Source organism: Zosterops lateralis (assembly GCF_965231275.1).
Source record: "Zosterops lateralis genome assembly, chromosome: 24".
Classification (NCBI taxonomy): domain Eukaryota; kingdom Metazoa; phylum Chordata; class Aves; order Passeriformes; family Zosteropidae; genus Zosterops; species Zosterops lateralis.
This window is the reverse complement of record NC_139784.1, coordinates 5,412,819-5,433,648: the sequence shown is the minus strand read 5'-3', so window position 1 is coordinate 5,433,648 and position 20,830 is coordinate 5,412,819. Positions and strand designations below refer to the sequence as shown.

Below are 20,830 nucleotides of genomic sequence, written 5' to 3'. Positions count from 1 at the left end.
TAAAACTGATTTTCCCTCACATTTTGAAGCCTAAAACTGACATTTCCCTCAGATTTTCACTTGTAAAACTTTTTTTGTAAAGTAAAAAACTTGTAAAACATTTTTTTGCTGATTTTCACCTCTAAAACTGATTTTCACTCAGATTTTCACCTCTAAAAGTGACATTTTTTTCTCAGATTTTCCCCTCTAAAACTGATTTTCCCTCAATTTTCCCCTCAAACTGATTTTCCTGCTGATTTTCACCTCTAAAACTGATTTTCCCTGATTCTCCCCTCTAAAAGTGACATTTTCTCTCAATTTTCCCCTCTAAAACTGATTTTTCCTGCAGATTTTCACCTCTATAAATGACATTTTCCTGCAAATTTTCACTTGTAAAACTGATTTTCACTCAGATTTTCACCTCTAATACTGACATTTCCCTTAGATTTTCACCTCTAAAGCTGATTTTTCCTGCAGATTTTCACCTCTAAAACTGAGATATTCCCTCAATTTTCCCCTCTAAAACTGATTTTCCCTCACATTTTCAAGCCTAAAACTGGCATTTCCCTCAGATTTTCACTTGTAAAACTGATTTTTCCTGCAGATTTTCACCTCTAAAGCTGACATTTTTTTGCTGATTTTCACCTCTAAAACTGATTTTCACTCAGATTTTCACCTCTAAAAGTGACAGTTTTTCTCAGATTTTCCCCTCTAAAACTGATTTTCCTTCATATTTCCACTTCTAAAACTGATTTTCCCTGTAATTTTCACCTCTAAAACTGATTTTCCCTGATTCTCCCCTCTAAAAGTGACATTTTCCCTCAATTTTCCCCTCTAAAACTGATTTTCCTGCAGATTTTCACCTCTAAAACTGATTTTCCTTCACATTTTTACCTCTAAAACTCTACCAACGACCAAAACCCCATTTTTTTGCCATCCAAATCCTTTCTCACTGGGCTTTTCCCGGTCCCCAGGTGAGCGTGGGCCACCCCTCGGAGGTGGATGAAATATTCGATGCCATTTCCTACAGCAAAGGCGCCTCTGTCATCCGCATGCTGCACGACTACATCGGGGACCAGGTAAATCCGCATTTTCTGGGTGTTTTTACACCTAAAATGAGTCAAATTCAGATTTTCAGGGTTTTTTTTACAGCTAAAATGACTGATGGGGTTAAAAAATAATTCCGTGTTTTGGGAATTTCTTTACTTTGAGTTCTGTTTGAATTTACCTGGAAAAAAAAAATAATGGGAAATAGAGAAGGAATTTGGTGATTTTAAATTAAATAATGAGAAATGCAGGAAAAAAATTGGTGATTTTAAATTAAATAATGAGAAATGCAGAAAGATTTTAAATGAGATAATGGGAAATGCAGAAGGAATTGGTGATTTTATACATTGGGGACGAGGTAAATTGGCATTTTTTGGGCATTTTTTACACCTAAAATGACTCAAATTCAGATTTTTGGGGTGTTTTTTACACCTAAAATGACTCAAATTCAGATTTTCAGGATGTTTTTTACAGCTAAAATTACTGAGGGGGTTAAAAAATAATTCCGTGTTTTGGGAATTTCTTTACTTTGAGTTCTGTTTGAATTTACCTGGAAAAAAATAAATAATGGGAAATGCAGAAGGATTTTAAATGAGATAATGGGAAATAGAGAAGGAATTGGTGATTTTTAAATGAAATGGGAAATAGAGAAGGAATTGGTGATTTTATACATCGGGGACGAGGTAAATTGGCATTTTCTGGGCATTTTTTACACCTAAAATGACTCAAATTGAGATTTTCGGGGTGTTTTTTTACAGCTAAAATGACTCAAATTCAGATTTTCGGGGTGTTTTTTACAGCTAAAATTACTGAGAGGGTTAAAAAAAAAAATCTGTGTTTTGAAAATTCAAGCTTTTGTTTGAATTTACCTGGAAAAAAAATAAGATAATGGGAAATAGAGAAGGAATTGGTGATTTTAAATGAGATAATGGGAAATGCAGAAAAAAATTGGTGATTTTACATGAGATAATGGGAAATACAGAAGGAATTTGGTGATTTTAAATGAAATAATGAGAAATGCAGAAGGAATTGGTGATTTTAAATGAGATAATGGGAAATACAGAAGGAATTTGTTGATTTTAAATTAAATAATGAGAAATACAGAAGGAATTGGTGATTTTAAATGAGATAATGGGAAATGCAGAAGTAATTAGTGAATTTAAATGAGATATTGGGAAATGCAGAAAAAATTGGTGATTTTAAATGAGATAATGGGAAGTACAGAAGGAATTGGTGATTTTAAAGATCCCATTCCTGATTCCTGGGGGATAAATGCGGAGCAGAGGGAGGGTTGGGAGCTCAGACATCTCCAATTTGTGTTTTCCCAGGATTTCAGGAAAGGAATGAACCTGTACCTGACCAAGTTCCAGCAGAGAAACGCTGCCACAGGTACCTGGGGTGGCCACCAAAGTCATTTCTGGGCTCAAAATTGCTGAAATAATTGAAATTTCAGGAAATTTCCTGGTTTGTTTTCATTTTTCATGTCCTGCACAGGGAGGGTTCACCATCCCTGGGGATTTTCTGTCACTGGGATGGTCACAAAAGTCATTTCTGCGCTCAAAAATGTTGGTTTTCCACCTGAAATAATTGAAATTTCAGGAAATTTCCTGGTTTGTTCCCAGTTTCATGCCCTGCACAGGGAGGATTCACCATCCCTGGGGATTTTCTGTCACTGGGGTGGTCACAAAAGTCATTTCTGGGCTCAAAACTGTTGGTTTTCCACCTGAAATAACTGAAATTACAAGAAATTTCGTGGCTTATTCTCAGTTTCATGCCCTGCACAGGGAGGATTCACCATCCCGGGGGATTTTCTGTCACTGGGATGGTCACAAAAGTAATTTCTGGGCTCAAAATTGCTGAAATAATTGAAATTTCAAGAAATTTCCTGTTTGTTCCCATTTTCATGCCCTGCACAGGCAGAGTTCAGCATCCCTGGGGATTTTCTGTCCCTGGAGTCACTGGGATGGTCACAAAAGTCATTTCTGATCCCAAAACTGCTATTTTTCTACCTGAAATAATTGAAATTACAGGAAATTTCCTGGTTTGTTCCCATTTTCATGCCCTGCACAGGGAGGATTCAGCATCCCTGGGGATTTTCTGTCCCTGGGATGGTCACAAAAGTCATTTCTGGGCTCAAAATTGCTATTTTTCCACCTGAAATAATTGAAATTACAGGAAATTTCCTGGTTTGTTCCCAGTTTCATGCCCTGCACAGGGAGGATTCACCATCCCTGGGGATTTTCTGCCACTGGGGTGGTCACAAAAGTCATTTCTGGGCTCAAAACTGTTGGTTTTCCACCTGAAATAATTGAAATTACAAGAAATTTCGTGGCTTATTCTCAGTTTCATGCCCTGCACAGGGAGGGTTCACCATCCCTGGGGATTTTCTGTCACGGGGATGGTCACAAAAGTCATTTCTGGGCTCAAAACTGCTGAAATAATTGAAATTACAGGAAATTTCCTGGTTTGTTCCCAGTTTTCATGCCCTGCACAGGCAGAGTTCACAATCCTGGGGGATTTTCTGTCCCTGGGATGGTCACAAAAGTCATTTCAGGTGGAAAACCTGCTATTTTTCCACCCGAAATAATTGAAATTACAAGAAATTTGTGGCTTATTCTCAGTTTCATGCCCTGCACAGGCAGAGTTCACCATCCTGGGGGATTTTCTGCCTTTTTCCACCTGAAATAATTGAAATTTCAAGAAATTTCCTGTTTGTTCCCATTTTCATGCCCTGCACAGGGAGGATTCACCAAACCTGGGGATTTTCTATCACTGGGATGGTCACAAAAGTCATTTCTGATCCCAAAACTGCTATTTTTCTACCTGAAATAATTGAAATTACAGGAAATTTCCTGGTGTGTTCCCAGTTTTCATGCCCTGCACAGGGAGGGTTCACCATCCCTGGGGATTTTCTGTCACTGGGATGGTCACAAAAGTCATTTCTGGGCTCAAAACTGCTGAAATAATTGAAATTTCAGGAAATTTCCTTGTTTGTTCCCAGTTTTCATGTCCTGCACAGGCAGAGTTCACAATCCTGGGGGATTTTCTGTCCCTGGAGTCACTGGGATGGTCACAAAAGTCATTTCTGATCCCAAAACTGCTATTTTTCTACCTGAAATAATTGAAATTACAGGAAATTTCCTGGTTTGTTCCCAGTTTCATGCCCTGCACAGGCAGAATTCACCATCCCTGGGGATTTTCTGTCCCTGGGATGGTCACAAAAGTCATTTCTGGGCTCAAAACTGTTGGTTTTCCACCTGAAATAATTGAAATTACAAGAAATTTCGTGGCTTATTCTCAGTTTCATGCCCTGCACAGGGAGGGTTCACCATCCCTGGGGATTTTCTGTCACGGGGATGGTCACAAAAGTCATTTCAGGTGGAAAACCTGCTATTTTTCCACCCGAAATAATTGAAATTACAAGAAATTTGTGGCTTATTCTCAGTTTCATGCCCTGCACAGGCAGAGTTCACCATCCTGGGGGATTTTCTGCCTTTTTCCACCTGAAATAATTGAAATTTCAAGAAATTTCCTGTTTGTTCCCATTTTCATGCCCTGCACAGGGAGGATTCACCAAACCTGGGGATTTTCTATCACTGGGATGGTCACAAAAGTCATTTCTGATCCCAAAACTGCTGAGATAATTGAAATTTTAAGAAATTTCTTGGTTTGTTCCCAGTTTCATGCCCTGCACAGGGAGGGTTCACCATCCCTGGGGATTTTCTGTCCCTGGGGTGGTCACAAAAGTCATTTCTGGGCTCAAAATTGCTATTTTTCCACCTGAAATAATTGAAATTTCAGGAAATTTCCTGGTTTATTCTCAGTTTTCATGCCCTGCACAGGCAGAGTTCACCATCCTGGGGGATTTTCTGTCTCCAAGGCTGAGTAACCCACTCACCACAATTATAATTTACAAATATTTTTTGGTTTTCCAAGAAAACCTTTTGCAGTTTTGATCCTGTGATGAAACAGCTCAAACTCTGAGATTTTTTTTGCTTTTAAAACCTTTTATTTTTTGTGTATCAGACACAAGAATGTGGGAGTTGAGGACAACAAAGCTCAAATCAGCCAAATCCAATCTGTGATGTTTTAAACCAAAGATTTTTTGATATAATACATTAAAAAAACTAAAGGGAAACGTTGTTCTCTTTGAATATTTAATGTTAATTTTTACATCACAGTGTGTATTGATTGTTTTTTTTTTTTAGTAGTAAAGAAGTTGCTTCTCCTCCCTGAGGAGGTTTAAATTATTTCCATTTTTATTTTTTTTTTGCCTGTCATTTGTTAAATTTCACTAAGAAATTGTGCCTTTTTTACACAAAAATATAAAAAAAGGTGGAGTAAAAACCCAACTTTCCTGATAAAACCAGACCCCTCAAGGCTTTGGCTGTTCTGATTTAAATCTTTTTTTTTTCCCCCAGAGGATCTGTGGGAAAGCCTGGAAAAAGCCAGTGGCAAACCCATCGCTGCTGTGATGAACACATGGACCAAACAAATGGGATTTCCTCTCATTTACGTGGAGGCTGAGCAGGTAAAAATGGGATTTTGCTTTAATTTTGGATTAAATTGAAGAATATTCCCTGATTTTAATTATTCCCTTTGGGTCAGGGGTGGTAAAAATGGAATTGTGCTTTAATTTCATATAAAATTTAACAATATTTCCAGATTTTGAGCAGTCCCTTGGGTCAAGGGTGGTAAAAATGGAATTGTGGTTTAGTTTTAGATGAAATTTAACAATATTCCCTGATTTTGAGCATCCCCTTGGACTAGGGATGGTAAAAATGGAATTGTCCTTTAATTTCGTATCAAATTTAACAATATTCCCAGATTTTGAACATCCTCTTGGGTCAGGGATCGTAAAAATGGAATTGTGCTTTAATTTCAGATCAAATTTAACATTATTCCCTGGTTTTGAGCATTCCTTTAGGTCAGGGCTGATAAAAATGGAATTGTGTTTTAATTTCATATCAAATTTAACAATATTCCCAGATTTTGAGTATTCTCTTTGGGTCAGGGGTGGTAAAAATGGAATTGTGGTTTAATTTCATGTCAAATTTAACAATATTCCTAGATTTTGAGCATTCTCCTAGAACTAGAGGTGGTAAAAATGGAATTCTGCTTTAATCTCAGATCAAATTTAACAATATTCCCTGATTTTTAGCATTCCCTTTGGATTAGGGGTGATAAAAATGAATTGTGCTTTAATTTCATATCAAATTTAACATTATTCCCTGATTTTTAGCATTCTCCTTGGGTCAAGGGTGGTAAAAATGGAATTGTGGTTTAATTTTGGATCAAATTTAACAATATTCCCAGATTTTTGAGCATTCTCTTGAATTAGGGGTGGTAAAAATGGAATTTTGCTTTATTTTTGGATCAAATTGAACAATATTCCCAGATTTTGAGCATTCCCTTGCATTAAGGTTGATAAAAATGGAATTGTGGTTTAATTTCATATCAAATTTAACAAATATTCTCTAATTTTGAGCATTCCCTTGGGTCAAGGGTGGTAAAAATGGAATTGTGCTTTAACTTTGGATCAAATTGAAGAATATTCCCAGATTTGGAGCATTCCCTTGGGTCAAGGGTGGTAAAAATGGAATTGTGCTTTAATTTCAGATCAAATTGAAGAATATTCCCAGATTTTGATCATTCCCTTGAGTCAGGGGTGATAAAAATGGAATTTTGCTTTAATTTCATATTAAATTTAACAATATTCCCAGATTTTGAGGCAGGATCAGGGTCTGGGAACATCAAACCAGGGATTTGTGCTCTGCAATAATTCCTGGGGCAGAACCTTTTCTTTCTAAGGGGAAAAAACCCAAATTATTCCATAAAACAGAGGCCAGGAACTGAAATTAAACATGCAAATAATCCCCTTTTCTCATTTTCTTGCCGTTTAATATTTTTATTCATTTATTTATTTATTTTATTTTATTATTTTATATTTTTTTTAGATTTTTTAAAATTTTATTTTTTTCTCCTCAGCAAGAAGATGACAAAGTGTTGAAGTTGGTGCAGAAGAAATTCTGTGCCAGTGGACCATATACAGGTAAGGGGAGAAAACCACAGAACCACCAAAATATCCCAATTTTATTGAGGTTTTTTTTATTATTTTCATCCAAAAGCAGCAATTTTTGGGAGCTGAAACATCCCCAGGTTTGTGCAATGCCTCGATCCAGGTGGGAAAAGCTCAGAAAATCCAATTTGAGCCTCTCCAAAGAAAATAAAATAATAGAGAACATTATTTTTTTGGCTCAAAATTCCTTTAAAAAAATCAATTTTTAGGGTTAGAGCCTTTGAGAGGCTGAGGAGCAGCAGTTTGGTGCTGAAATAAATGAAATAAATAAAATAAATGAAATAAATGAAATAAAACCAGCCCAGGTGGGAGCCAGGGCTGATTCCACTCACTTTCCATCCTTTTCTAAATTAAAATGTTTGGCTTGAGGGTTGATGGGAAGGTTTGGAGGGTTTTTACTCTAAAATTGACTTTTTTTCCCTCAGATTTTTACTCTATAAATGAAATTTCCCTCAGATTTTTACTCTAAAACTGATATTTCATTAGATTTTTACTCTAAAATTGACATTTCCTCAGACTTTTACTCTAAAACTGACATTTTCCTAAAGATTTTTACCTTAAAATTGACATTTTCCTAAAGATTTTTACTCTAAAATTGGCATTTCCCTTAGAGTTTTTTACCTCTAGGACAGACATTTTCCCCTCAGATTTTTTAATCTAAAACTGACATTTCCCATCAGATTTTTACTCTAAAAGTGACATTTTCCTCAGATTTTTTGCCTTGAAAACTGACTTTTTTTTACTCAAATTTTTACTTTAAAACTGACATTTTTTTCTCAGATTTTTACTTTAAAACTGACATTTCACATTTGGACCTTTATATTCAATTTAACTTTCAGTGCTGACCCTGCAACTGGAACCAGTTTCATCTCAATTTCTCTTTTTTATTCAATTTTTTCCCCCGATTTCTGTATTTTTTCCTTCCCCAGGTGAGGCTGTGCCCATGTGGATGGTGCCCATCAGTGTCTGCCCTTGGGCCAAAATTCACATTTCCATGGACAAACCTGAGCTTTAAAACTCACATTTTCCTTATTTTTTTTTACTCTAAAACTGAAATTTCCCTCTGATTTTTCCCTCAAATTTTTACTTTAAAACTGACATTTTCATTTAGATTTTTACTTTAAAACTGACATTTCCCATCAGATTTTTACTCTAAAAGTGACATTTCACATTTGGACATTTATTTTCAATTCCATTTTCAGCAACTGGAACCAGTTTCATCTCAATTTCTCTTTTTTATTCATTTTTTTTCTCTGATTTCCTATTTTTCCCTCCCCCAGATGAGGATGTGCCCATGTGGATGGTGCCCATCAGTGTCTGCCCTTGGGCCAAAATTCACATTTTCATGGACAAACCTGAGCTCTAAAACTGACATTTTCGTCATATTTTTTACCCTGAAAACTGATGTTTTTTCCCTCAAATTTTTACTCTAAAACTGACATTTTCCCTCAAATTTTTTACTCTAAAACTGACATTTTCCCTCTGATTTTTACTTTAAAACTGACTTTTTCTCTCAGAATTTTACCTCTAAAAAACTGACATCTCAGTCATTTTTTTCTCAGATTTTTACTTTAAAACTGACATTTCCCATCAGATTTTTACTCTAAAAGTGACATTTCACATTTGGACATTTATTTTCAATTCCATTTTCAGCAACTGGAACCAGTTTCATCTCAATTTCTCTTTTTTATTCAATTTTTTCCCCCGATTTCTGTATTTTTTTCTCCCCCAGGTGAGGACGTGCCCCTGTGGATGGTGCCCATCAGCGTCTGCACCAGCGCTGACCCCGGCAGTGCCAAAATGCAGATTTTGATGGACAAAGCCGAGCTCACTGTGGTGTTAAAGGACACCAAACCCGAGCACTGGGTCAAGGTGAGGCCTCAAAATTTTATTTTTATTTTTTCTTTCCTCTTTTATTTCTGTTTCCTTTTTGGAATTTTGGGTTTCTTTGTGCTGTTGGGGAGGTTTGGTTCCTGTTTTTCTCATTTCTGTCTCATTTTCCTACAAAAAAAATGGATTTTTTTTTGGGAAAAAACTGAAATTTAAGGCAGGATTGGAGTTGAGATGTGGTGGCTTTTTTATGTTTATATAGATAAACATGGGATATATTTTAGATAAAAACCCATATAAAACATCACATTTTTTGCTCCTAACTCGTGTTTTTGTGCTGGTTTCGTGCTGACAATAAATGACATTTTATCTAAATATAGAAACATAAAATAGAATTTCTTTAAAAATAGATAAACCCAGGATATATTTTAGATAATAATACATACATATATAACAATAAATTATGTTTTACCTAAATAGATAAACATAAATTTTATTTAAATATATATAAATATAGATAAATATTTAGATAAAAATACACATATATATAAAACAAAAAATGACATTTTATCTAAATATCTAATCATAAAATAAATCTTATTTAACTATACATAAATATGCATAAATATAAATATAAATACGTATATATAAGATACATCATATATATAAAAATAAGATATATTTTAGATAAAGATAGATATATATAACAATAAATTACATTTTATCTAAATAGATAAACAAAAATTTTATCTAAATATCCATAAAAATTGAGTATATTTTAGGTAATAATACATATATAACAACAATAAATGACATTTTATCTAAATATATAAAGTAAAATAAATCTTATTTAACTATACATAAATATAGGAGATATTTTAGATTAAAATACATATATGTATATAACAATAAATTATCTATGTTTTATTAAATATATAGTTATAAATATATATATTTAATAAATTATATATGTTTTACTAAATATATAGTATAAATATATATTTATTTAATAAATTATATATGTTTTACTAAATAAATATATTAAAAAATATTGTTACATTTTGTCTAAATAGATAAACAAAGATTTTATTTAAATATCCATAAAAATCGAATATATTTTTGAGAAAAAATACATATATATATAACAATAAATTACATTTTATCAATAAAATAAATCTTACTAAAATCCACACAAACCTTGGCTATATTTTATATAAAAACCCATATAAAACATTAATTTTTTTGCTCCTAACTGCTATTTTTGTGTTGATTTTGGCAGCTGAACGTGGGCACGGTGGGGTTTTACCGCACGCAGTACAGCCCGGCCATGCTGGAGAGTCTCATCCCGGCCATCAGGGACCTGTCCCTGCCCCCCGTCGACAGGCTGGGGCTGCAGAACGACCTCTTCTCCCTGGTAGGACTCGACAGGGGGGAAAGATCTATGGGATTGGGGGAAAATTATCTGAGGTTGGGGAAAAATTATCTGGGGTGGGGGAAAAAATCATCTGGGGTTGGGGGAAAAATCATCCAGAATAGTGAAAAACATCTTGGATTTGGGGAAAATCATCTGGGGTTGGGGAAAATCATCTGGGGTTGGGGGGAAATCATCTGGGGTTGGGGAAAAATCATCCAGAATAGTGAAAAATATCTGGGATTGGGGGAAAGTCTTCTGGGAGTGGGGAGAATCATCTAGGATTGAGGAAAAAATCATCTGGGATAGTGAAAATCATCTGGGGTTAGGGAAAAATCTTCTGGGGTAGGGGAAAATCTTGTGGGAGTGGGGAAAATCTTCTGGGGCTTGGGAAAAGTCATCTAGGGTTGGGGAAAAGTCATCTGGGATTGGGGAAAAGTCTTCTGGGATTGGGGAAAAGTCTTCTGGGATTGGGGAAAATCTTCTGGGATTGGGGGAAATCATCTGGGATTGGGGGAAATCATCTGGGGTTGGGGGGAAATCATCTGGGATTGGAGAAAAAATCATGTGGGATGGTGAAAGTCATCTGGGATTGGGGGAAAAAATCATCTGGGATTTGGGGGAAATAATCTGGGATTGGGGAAAAATTATCTGGGGTTGGGGAAAAAATCTTCTGGGAGTGGGGAGAATCATCTGGGATTGGGGAAAACTTCTCTGGGATTGGGGAAAATCATCTGGGGTTGGGGAAAATCATCTGGGGTTGGGGAAAAAAATCGTCTGGGGTTGGGGTAAAATCCTCTGGGGTTGGGGAAAAACATCCTGGGATTGGGGCAGAATCTCCTGCAATTGGGGAAATATCCTCTGGATTGGGGAAAAACATCCTGGGGTTGGGGAAAATTCATCTGGATTGGGGAAAATCTTTTGGGGTTGGGGGAAAATCTCCTGGGATTGGGGAAAATCATCTGGGAGTGGGGAAAAATCATCCGGGGTTGGGGCAAAATCATCTGGGGTAGTGAAAATCCTCTGGGGTTGGGGAAGGGTCCTCTGGGATGGAGAAACTCCTCTAGGATTGGGGAAAAAAATCATCTGGGATTGGGGAAAATCTCCTGGGATTGGGGAAAATCTCCTGGGATTGGGGGAAATCATCTGGGATTGGGGAAAAATCCTCTGGGATAGAGAAAATCCCTTTGGACTGGGGACAAATCCTCTGGGATTGGAGCAAAATCCCCTGGGATAAAGAAAATCCTTTGGGATTGGGGCAAAATAATCAATCAGATAAATTGATCAGCTATTAAAAAATAGGATTAATCCCTGCATCTTCCTGATAATCAATAAAATGAATTGATGAGCTGTTAAAAAATGGGATTAATCCCTGTATTTTCCTGATAATCAATAAAATGAATTGATGACCTATTAAAAAATGACATTAATCCTTTTTTCTCCTCTCCCCCAGGCCCGAGCTGGAATCATCAGCACCGTGGAGGTGCTCAAGGTGATGGAGGCTTTTGTCAACGAGCCCAACTACACCGTGTGGAGCGACCTGAGCTGCAACCTGGGCATCCTGAGCACCCTCCTGTCCCACACGGATTTCCACGAGGACATCCAGGTGTTCATCAGAGACGTGTTCTCCCCCATCGGGGAGAGGCTGGGCTGGGACCCCAAACCCGGAGAGGGTAGGAAACTCCTGCTGGGGATGGACGGGGGAGGATGGGGGGATTATTAGGGGTTTTTTTTGAGGGGGGGATTCAGTTTTGGGGTTGGGGGTTTTGGGTTAATGAATTAGCGGTTTGGGGGGGGGAAAGTGGTGGAATCAGTTTTGGGGTTGGGGGTTTTGGGTTAATGAATTTGGGGATTTGGGGGAGAAAAAGTGGTGGGGGATTCGGTTTTGGGGTTGGGGTTTTGTGTTAATGAATCAGGGGTTTGGGGAGGAAAAAGTGGGAAATTTAGTTGTGGGGTTGGGAATAAGGGATCAGGGATTTGGGGGAATCTGCTGGGAAATTCAGTTGTGGGTGGGGAATAAGGGATCAGGGGTTTGGGGGGTGAAAGTGGTGGAGGATTCAGTTTTGGGGTTGAGGTTTTGGGTTAATGAATTAGGGGTTTGGGGGAGAAAAAGTGGTGGGAAATTCAGTTGTGGGGGTGGGAATAAGCGTTCAGGGGTTTGGGGAGGGAATGGTGGGGATTTCAGTTTTGGGGTTTGGGATTTTGGGTTAATGAATTAGGGGAAACTGGGAAATGCAGTTGTGGGGTGGGGAATAATAAATTCTGTTTGGGAGGGGGAAGTGATGGGGGAGTCAGTTATGGGGTTGGGGTTTTGGGTTAATGAATCAGGGGTTTGGGGAGGAAAAGTGGTGGGAAATTCAGTTGTGGGGTTGGGAATAAGGGATCAGGGGTTTGGGGAGGGAAAGTGGTGAAGGATTCAGTTTTGGAGTTTGGGATTTTGGGTTAATGAATTAGGGGTTTGTGGGGGGAAAAGTGGGGGAATCAGTTTTGGGGTTTGGGGTTTTGGGTTAATGAATTAAGGGAAACTGGGAAATCCAGTTGTGGGATGGGGAATAAGGGATCAGGGGTTTGGGGGGTGAAAGTGGTGGGGGAGTCAGTTTTGGGGTTGGGGTTTTGTGTTAATGAATTAGGGGATTGGGCGGGGAGTCAGTTTTGGGGTTTTGGGTTAATGAATTAGGGGAAACTGGGAAATCCAGTTTTGGGGTTGGGGAATAAGGGATCAGGGGTTTGGGGGAATCTGCTGAGAAATCCAGTTTTGGGGTTGGGGAATAAGGGATAAGGAATTTGGGGGGAATCTGCTGGAAGATTCAGCTGTGGGGTTGGGAATCTGGAGCATCAATAAATCAGGAATTTGGGGATAATTTCTGCTGGGGAATTCTGGAAATCTTGGGGGTCAATAAGGCATCGATGATTTGAGCTCCCAAATTTCCCATTCTTTCTCAACCCTAAACCACCCAGGTGCCCTCCTGAGTCTTGGGAAAACTGGGAAAAGCTCCCAAATAATCCCATTTTTTCCATTCTGTCTCACTCCTAAATGCCCTTCTTAGGAGTCTGGCCATGGGAAAACTGGGAAAAGCTCCCAAATAATCCCATTTTTCTATTCTGTCTCTCCTAGATGCCCTGCTGCGGGGTCTAATCATGGGAAAAGCTCCCAAAGCTCCCAAATAATCCCATTTTTCCCATTCTTTCTCCCCCCTAGGCCACCTGGATGCCCTCCTGAGGTGGCTGATCTTGGGAAATCTGAGAAAAGCTCCCAAATAATCCAATTTTTCCATTCTTTCTTAACCCTAGGCCACCAAGATACCCTTCTGAGTCTTGGGAAAACTGGGAAAAGCTCCCATCCCAAATAATCCCATTTTTCCATTCTTTTTCACTCCTAGATGCCCTTCTAAGGGGTCTGGTTGTGGGAAAACTGGGAAAAACTCCCAAATAATCCCATTTTCCATTCTTTCTCCCCCACAGGCCACCTGGATACCCTCCTGAGGGGTCTGGTCATGGAAAAACTGGGAAAAGCTCCCAAATAATTCCATTTTTCCATTCTGTCTCACTCCTAGATGCCCTTCTAAGGGGTCTAATCCTGGGAAAAGCTCCCAAAACTCCCAAATAATCCCATTTTCCATTTTTTCTACCCCCTAGGCCACCTGGATGCCCTTCTAAGGGGTCTAATCCTGGGAAAACTGGGCAAAGCTCCCAAAAATCCCATTTTTTTCATTCTGTCTCACTCCTAGATACCTTCCTGAGGGGTCTGGTCCTGGGAAAACTGGGAAAAGCTCCCAAATAATTCCATTTTTCCATTCTGTCTCACTCCTAGATGCCCTGCTGCGGGGTCTAATCATGGGAAAAGCTCCCAAAGCTCCCAAATAATCCCATTTTCCATTTTTTCTCCCCCCAGGCCACCTGGATGCCCTGCTGCGGGGTCTGGTTTTGGGAAAATTGGGAAAAGCTCCCAAAAATCCCATTTTTTCATTCTGTCTCACTCCTAGATACCCTCCTGAGGGGTCTGGTCATGGAAAAACTGGGAAAAGCTCCCAAATAATCCCATTTTTCCATTCTTTCTCACTCCTAGACCACCTAGAGGCCCTCCTGAGGGGTCTGGTCATGGGAAACTGGGAAAACCTAAATAATCCCATTTTTCCATTCTGTCTCACTCCTAGATGCCCTTCTAAGGTGTCTAATCCTGGGAAAAGCTCCCAAATAATCCCATTTTCCCATTTTTTCCCCCCCAGGCCACCTGGATGCCCTCCTGAGGTGGCTGATCTTGGGAAATCTGAGAAAAGCTCCCAAATAATCCAATTTTTCCATTCTTTCTTAACCCTAGGCCACCAAGATACCCTTCTGAGTCTTGGGAAAACTGGGAAAAGCTCCCATCCCAAATAATCCAATTTTTCCATTCTTTTTCACTCCTAGATGCCCTTCTAAGGTGTCTAATCCTGGGAAAACTGGGAAAAGCTCCCAAATAATCCCATTTTTCCATTCTGTCTCCCCCCTAGGCCACCTGGAGGCCTTCCTGAGGGGTCTGGTCCTGGGAAAACTGGGCAAAGCTCCCAAATAATCCCATTTTTCCATTCTTTCTCACTCCTAGATGCCCTCCTGAGGTGTCTAATCCTGGGAAAAGCTCCCAAATAATCCCATTTTCCATTTTTTTCCCCCCCAGGCCACCTGGACGCCCTGCTGCGGGGTCTGGTCCTGGGCAAGCTGGGCAAGGCTGGGCACAAGGCGACGCTGGAGGAGGCGCGGCGCCGCTTCAAGGAGCACGTGGAGGGCAAGCACATCCTCTCCGCCGACCTGAGGAGTCCTGTACGTGCTCTGGGGGGGCTTTTGGGGCTCCCCAAATCTGTCCCCACCCCTTTGGAAGGTGTTTTCCAAAAGGGGAGGTCAGGATCCTTCTTTTTGCAATCCTGGTGGGGTTTATTCCCACTTTTGGAATTGTCCAGATTTTCATGAAGTGCAGGAAGAGGTGAAAGAGTTGAAAGATCTTTATCAATGCAGGGTCAAAACACAGGAGGGAGCAATGCGGGTGTTTCCTGACCCAATATTGTTGCATTTCCAAAAGTGTGATGGTTTTTTAAAGTTTATTTTTTGGGAGTAATTGGTGTTTTTGCCCCAGGTCTACGTGACCGTGCTGAAGCACGGCGACAGCTCCACCCTGGACACCATGCTCAAGGTGAGGCCTCACTCTGCAAAACCCACATTTCCCCCTAAATAAACATCCCTCTGGGCTGAGATTTCTCCACACCCAATCCTGGTTCAAGAAATCCTTGAATTTCTTGACTTTTTTTATATATAAACCACTAAAAATCAATTTATCCCTTGGAATTGTTGGAGTGACCATTGAGGCAGATTTACCCCCGATGGGTTTGATGAGGAATTCACACCTCCAGCACCCACAGGGGGCTCATTAGGTGTGGAATTAATTTAATTAATTGATTTTTGGATGTGTTTTCCCTGCAGCTGCACAAGCAGGCCGACATGCAGGAGGAGAAGAACAGGATCGAGCGAGTCCTCGGGGCCATTTCCCAGCCGGAGCTGATCCAAAAAGTTCTCACCTTTGCACTTTCAGTGAGTTTTCTTTTATTTGGGGAGGCAAAACTGCCCCTTTCCCTGGGGAAATTCCTCCTGGGAGAGGTGGAAATGCAGGAATTCTCTTCTTTTTGTGTGATGTGTATTCGGATTTTTTATTGGGGAAATTCCAAATTAAGAGTCCAAATTCCGAATTAAAAAAGTCTTGGGCGAGTTGGGTCCGAGTTAAGAAAAGTCTTGGGTGAGATGGGTCTAAATTAAGAAAAATTGGAGTGAGATGGATCTAAATTCAGAAAAATTGGAGTGAGATGGGTCCAAATTAAGAAAAATTTCGCTGAGATGGGTCCAAATTTAGAAAAAATTGGCTCAGGTGGGTCCAAATTTAGTAAAATTTAACTGAGATGGGTCCAAATTAAAAAGAATTAACTGAGATGGGTCCAAATTTGGAGAAATTTGAACAAGATGGGTCCAAATTCTGGAAAAAATTTGGCTGAGAAGGGTCCAAATTAAAAAAAAATTAACTGAGATTGGTCCAAATTAGGAGAAATTTGACTGAGATTGGTCCAAATTCAGAAAAAATAAACTGAGAAAGGTCCAAATTATGGAAAAATTTAGCTGAGATTGTTCCAAATTAAGAGAAAATTGACTGAGATTGTTCCAAATTAAGAAAAATTTCACTGAGATGAGTCCAAATTTGGAGAAATTTGGCTGAGATGGTCCAAATTCAGAAAAATTTAACTGAGAAGGGTCCAAATTATGGAAAAATTTGGCTGAGATGGGTCCAAATTAAAAAAAATTAACTGAGCTGGATCCAAATTAAGAGAAATTTTGCTGACATTGGTCCAAATTAAGATAAATTTGACTGAAATGGGTCCAAATTATGGAAAAATTTAACTGAGATGGGTCCAAATTAAAAAAAATTAACTGAGATTGGTCCAAATTATGGAAAAATTTGACTGAGATGGGTCCAAATTAAAAAAAATTGACTGAGATTGGTCCAAATTAAGAGAAATTTAACTGAGATGGGTCCAAATTAACAAAAATCTGAGAGAAGTTGGTTCAGAGTAACAAAATCTGAGAGATCTGGTTCCAAATTAACAAAAAACTTTAATGAGTTTGTTCCAAAATCAGAAAAATCTGAGTGAGTTTGGTTCAGGTTAACAAAAATCTGAGAGAATTGATCCAAATTCACAAAAATTTGAATGAATTGGTCCCAAATTAACAAAAATTTGAGGGAATTTCTTTCAAATTCACAAAAATCTGAGTGAGATGGTTCCAAATAAACAAAAATCTGAGTGAGGTGGTTCCAAATTAAAAAACCTCTGAATGAGCTGATCCCAAATTAAGAAAAAAAATCAGAATTAATTGGTTTCAAATGAAGAAATCTCTGGTTGGAGGCACCTCCTGAGGGGATTTTCTGTGTCTTTTCTGGATTTTCCTGGTGCTGTGGAAATAAATTTATCCCAATTTTCCTGGCAGTTCTTTGCTACCAATTCCCAGGAAGCCAAAATGCAATTTTACCAAAAAAAGCCAAAATGATCTCTAGAAATCTTTTCTTTTTTTAGTTAAAATAAGATTTTTTTATTATTATTTATTTTTTTTGTGGGTGTAACCTTAGAATAACTTTTCCTTCATTCTTGGAGCCGTCCAATCAATTTCTGCGTGAAAAAAAATCGCTTTAATTGACAAATTTGATACAAAAAGACCTAAAACTTCAACCAAAAGTGCTGGAATTGTTGGAAAAATGTGAAATCTTGGTGATATTTCCTCCCCAGGAAGAGGTACGTCCCCAGGACACGGTGTCAGTGATCGGGGGAGTGGCTGGAGGCAGCAAACAGGGCAGAAAAGCTGCTTGGAAATTCCTAAGGGACAACTGGGAGGAGCTTTACAATCGATACCAAGGTGGATTTTTGATATCCAGATTAATAAAGGTAAAGTGGGAAATCTCCTTTCCTCGTAGCTGGGATGGGGAATGGGGGATTTTCTCCTTTAATTTGAATTTTTTACTGAATTTTTTCCCCCCTTTCAGCTCACAGTGGATGGATTTGCAAATGATAAAATGGCTGCAGAAGTGAAGGTGAGAGGTTTTAATTAATTTAATTAATTTTTATTAATTAGTGATTGATGGACTTGGGGGGTTCTGAGTGGAGGAGTCAAATCCTGGTGGGTTTTGTTGTTCTGTCCCCAAATATTTTGTAATTTTATTATTTTTATATATTTTATTATTATATTATATTATATCATAATATAATTCGTTATATTGTATTATATTGTTTATATCAAATTATATCTTATATCATCATAATATAATATAATATAATGTAATATAATGTAATATAATATAATATAATATAATATAATATAATATAATATAATATAACATAACATAATATAATACAATATAATAAAATATCTATAATACATATAATTCTATATACAATATATAATATATATTATTTATTTATTTATATTATATTTATTATATATAATATAATTTATATATATAGATCAACCATAATTTTATATATAAAATTATATTTCTATATATTTAAATATATATTTCATTAGATATAAAATATATAATATATTAGATACAATACAAAAATATATAAATATATATTTAATATATGTTTTAATATATATTTTATATATTTAATATTATATCTTTCTTTTATAAAGAGAGATAAAATAATGTTTTTATTAATTATTATTACATACATAAACATTATTATTAATGTGGATTTTTATTCCAAAGCTCAGCCGAGCCCTGAGCTGCCTCTGTCCTTTTTTATCATTTCATGACTTTTCTTAGCAAAGATTTCATGGCAGAAATGATTTTAACAGAGAAATTTGACATCCAAATTTTTTTTTATTATTATTTTTGCACAACGCTGAGCGGAAAAACCAACCTAAATTAAATCCCAGGTCTATTCTAAGAGAATTCCTGAGATTTTAGTGGGGAATTTCCCATGTCTGAGCCTCTGTCACCAAAAACTGCTGGGGGGAGGCAGGGGGAGCTCCTGGCTGGGCTGGCCCTGTCCTGTCCCTGTCCTGTCCTGTCCCCGTCCCCATCCCTGTCCTGTCCCTGCTGAGTCACAGCAGCCCCGGGAGCTCCTCCAGGAGGAAATGTGACACTGCCCGGCCAAACTGGGCACTGGAGGACACTGTCCAGTCCTTGGAGGTCACTGTCCAGCCAAACTGGGGTCTGGAGGGCACTGCCTGACCAAATTGGGGTGTGGAGGTCACTGTCCAGCCCCTGGAGGTCATTGTCCATCTAAAGTGGGTGTGGAGGTCACTGTCCATCCAAACTTATAACTTGTCACCTTTGGGACTTGCCACCTTTGGGACTGTCACCTTTGGGGCCACCACCTTTGGGATCCCCACCAGTTGATTTTTCATCTCCCTCAAAACCCACCCCTCGATTTTGGCTCCCAACCCTGGGGCCCATTCCCCATCCAAATTCCTGCATCCCCAAAAAAACTCTCCACCACACCCAAACCCCACCCAAGGCTTGGTCCTCCTCCCCAAGGCCTTGTCCTCGTCCCCAGTGCCCACCCAAGGCTGTGTCCTGTCCCCAAGGCTGTGTCCCTGTCCCCAATCCCCACCCAAGGCTGTGTCCCTGTCCCCAAGGCTGTGTCCAGCACCCAATGCTCTGTCCTGTCCTCAATCCCTCAATCCCACCCCAGTGCTCTGTCCTGTCCCCAATCCCCCCAACGCTCTGTCCCATCCCCAGTCCCCCCAATGCCGTGTCCTGTCCCCAACGCTCTGTCCCATCTCCAATCCCCCCAACACTCCCAGTCCCCATCCCCAGTCCCCCCAATGCTCTGTCCTGTCCCCAAAGCTCTGTCCCCAATCCCCGCAGTGCTGTGTCCTGTCCCCAACCCCGCGTCGTGTCCCCGCAGGCGTTTTTCGAGAGCCACCCGGCGCCGTCGGCGGAGCGCACGGTGCAGCAGTGCTGTGAGAACATCCTGCTGAACGCGGCGTGGCTGCGGCGGGACTCGGACAGCATCCAGCTCTTCCTGCAGCAGCGCCGGGCCGGGCCCGTGTGAGCCCCGGGGCAGCGCTGCCCCCCAGCACAGCCCCCCAGGGGGCCGGGAGGAGCCCCCAGCCCACAAACAACGCTGATCCACAGGCCAGCAATTGGAGAGCTTTTCTTTAGTTGGGGTTTATTTTCATCTCTTTTTTTCCCTTTTTTTTTTTTTTCCCCTTTTTTTTTATTTTTCCCCTTTTTTTAAAATTTTTTCCCCTTTTTTTTTTCCCTTTTTTTTTCTTTTTTTTATTTTTTCCCCTTTTTTTTCCTCCTTTTTTCCCCTTTTTTTTTAGTTTTTCCCAATTTTTTCCTTTTTAATTTTTTCCCTTTATTTTTCTTTTTTTATTTTTTCTCTTTATTTTTCTTTTTTTATTTCTTCCCTTTTTCCCCTTTTTCCCCCTCTTCTATTTTTTCCCCTTTTTTCCTTTTTTTTTAATTTTTTCCTTTTTTATTTTTTCCCCTTTTTCCCCTTTATTTTTCTTCTTCTTTTCTCCTTTTATTTTTTCCTTTTTTATTCCTTTTTTATTTTTTCCCCTTTTTCCTCTTTATTTTTTTCTTCTTTTCTTCTCCTTTTTTTTTATTTTTTCCTTTTTTTCCCTTTTTCTTTATTTTTTCCCTTTTTCTTTATTTTTTCCCCTTTTTTTCATTTTCCCCCTTTTTTCATTTTTCCCTTTTTTTTTATTTTTCCCTTTTTTCCCCCCATTTTTTTAACCCTTTTTTTTCTCTTTTTCTAAATTTTTTTTGTTTTATTTTTAAATTTGGTTTATTTCCTTCTCCTCCTCCTCCTCCTCCTCAAGCCCACGGGGATTGGACCGTGAATGTAGAGTTTGAACCCGGTTCCTGCTCACACACACACTCCAAGAATTTTGGGGGAAAAAAAAAAAAATTCTGTTCTGGGAAAAAAAAACAAAACAAAACAAAAAAACAACAACAA

General features: G+C 38.7%; 1 protein-coding gene across 1 annotated transcript in view; it reads left to right on the top strand.

The window, feature by feature from the left end:
- The window catches only part of NPEPPS (aminopeptidase puromycin sensitive), a 63,888-nt gene extending 43,058 nt beyond the window's left edge, over nucleotides 1–20,830 (top strand). The window contains exons 11-23 of the mRNA XM_083877447.1: nucleotides 954–1,058; nucleotides 2,355–2,415; nucleotides 5,448–5,557; nucleotides 7,015–7,078; nucleotides 8,838–8,977; nucleotides 10,215–10,349; nucleotides 11,800–12,019; nucleotides 15,001–15,143; nucleotides 15,454–15,510; nucleotides 15,798–15,905; nucleotides 17,642–17,797; nucleotides 17,896–17,943; nucleotides 19,769–20,830. Of these exons, the coding sequence (XP_083733573.1) occupies nucleotides 954–1,058; nucleotides 2,355–2,415; nucleotides 5,448–5,557; nucleotides 7,015–7,078; nucleotides 8,838–8,977; nucleotides 10,215–10,349; nucleotides 11,800–12,019; nucleotides 15,001–15,143; nucleotides 15,454–15,510; nucleotides 15,798–15,905; nucleotides 17,642–17,797; nucleotides 17,896–17,943; nucleotides 19,769–19,915 (1,494 nt within the window). The 3' untranslated portion in view covers nucleotides 19,916–20,830. The remainder of the gene's footprint in view (nucleotides 1–953; nucleotides 1,059–2,354; nucleotides 2,416–5,447; nucleotides 5,558–7,014; nucleotides 7,079–8,837; nucleotides 8,978–10,214; nucleotides 10,350–11,799; nucleotides 12,020–15,000; nucleotides 15,144–15,453; nucleotides 15,511–15,797; nucleotides 15,906–17,641; nucleotides 17,798–17,895; nucleotides 17,944–19,768) is intronic.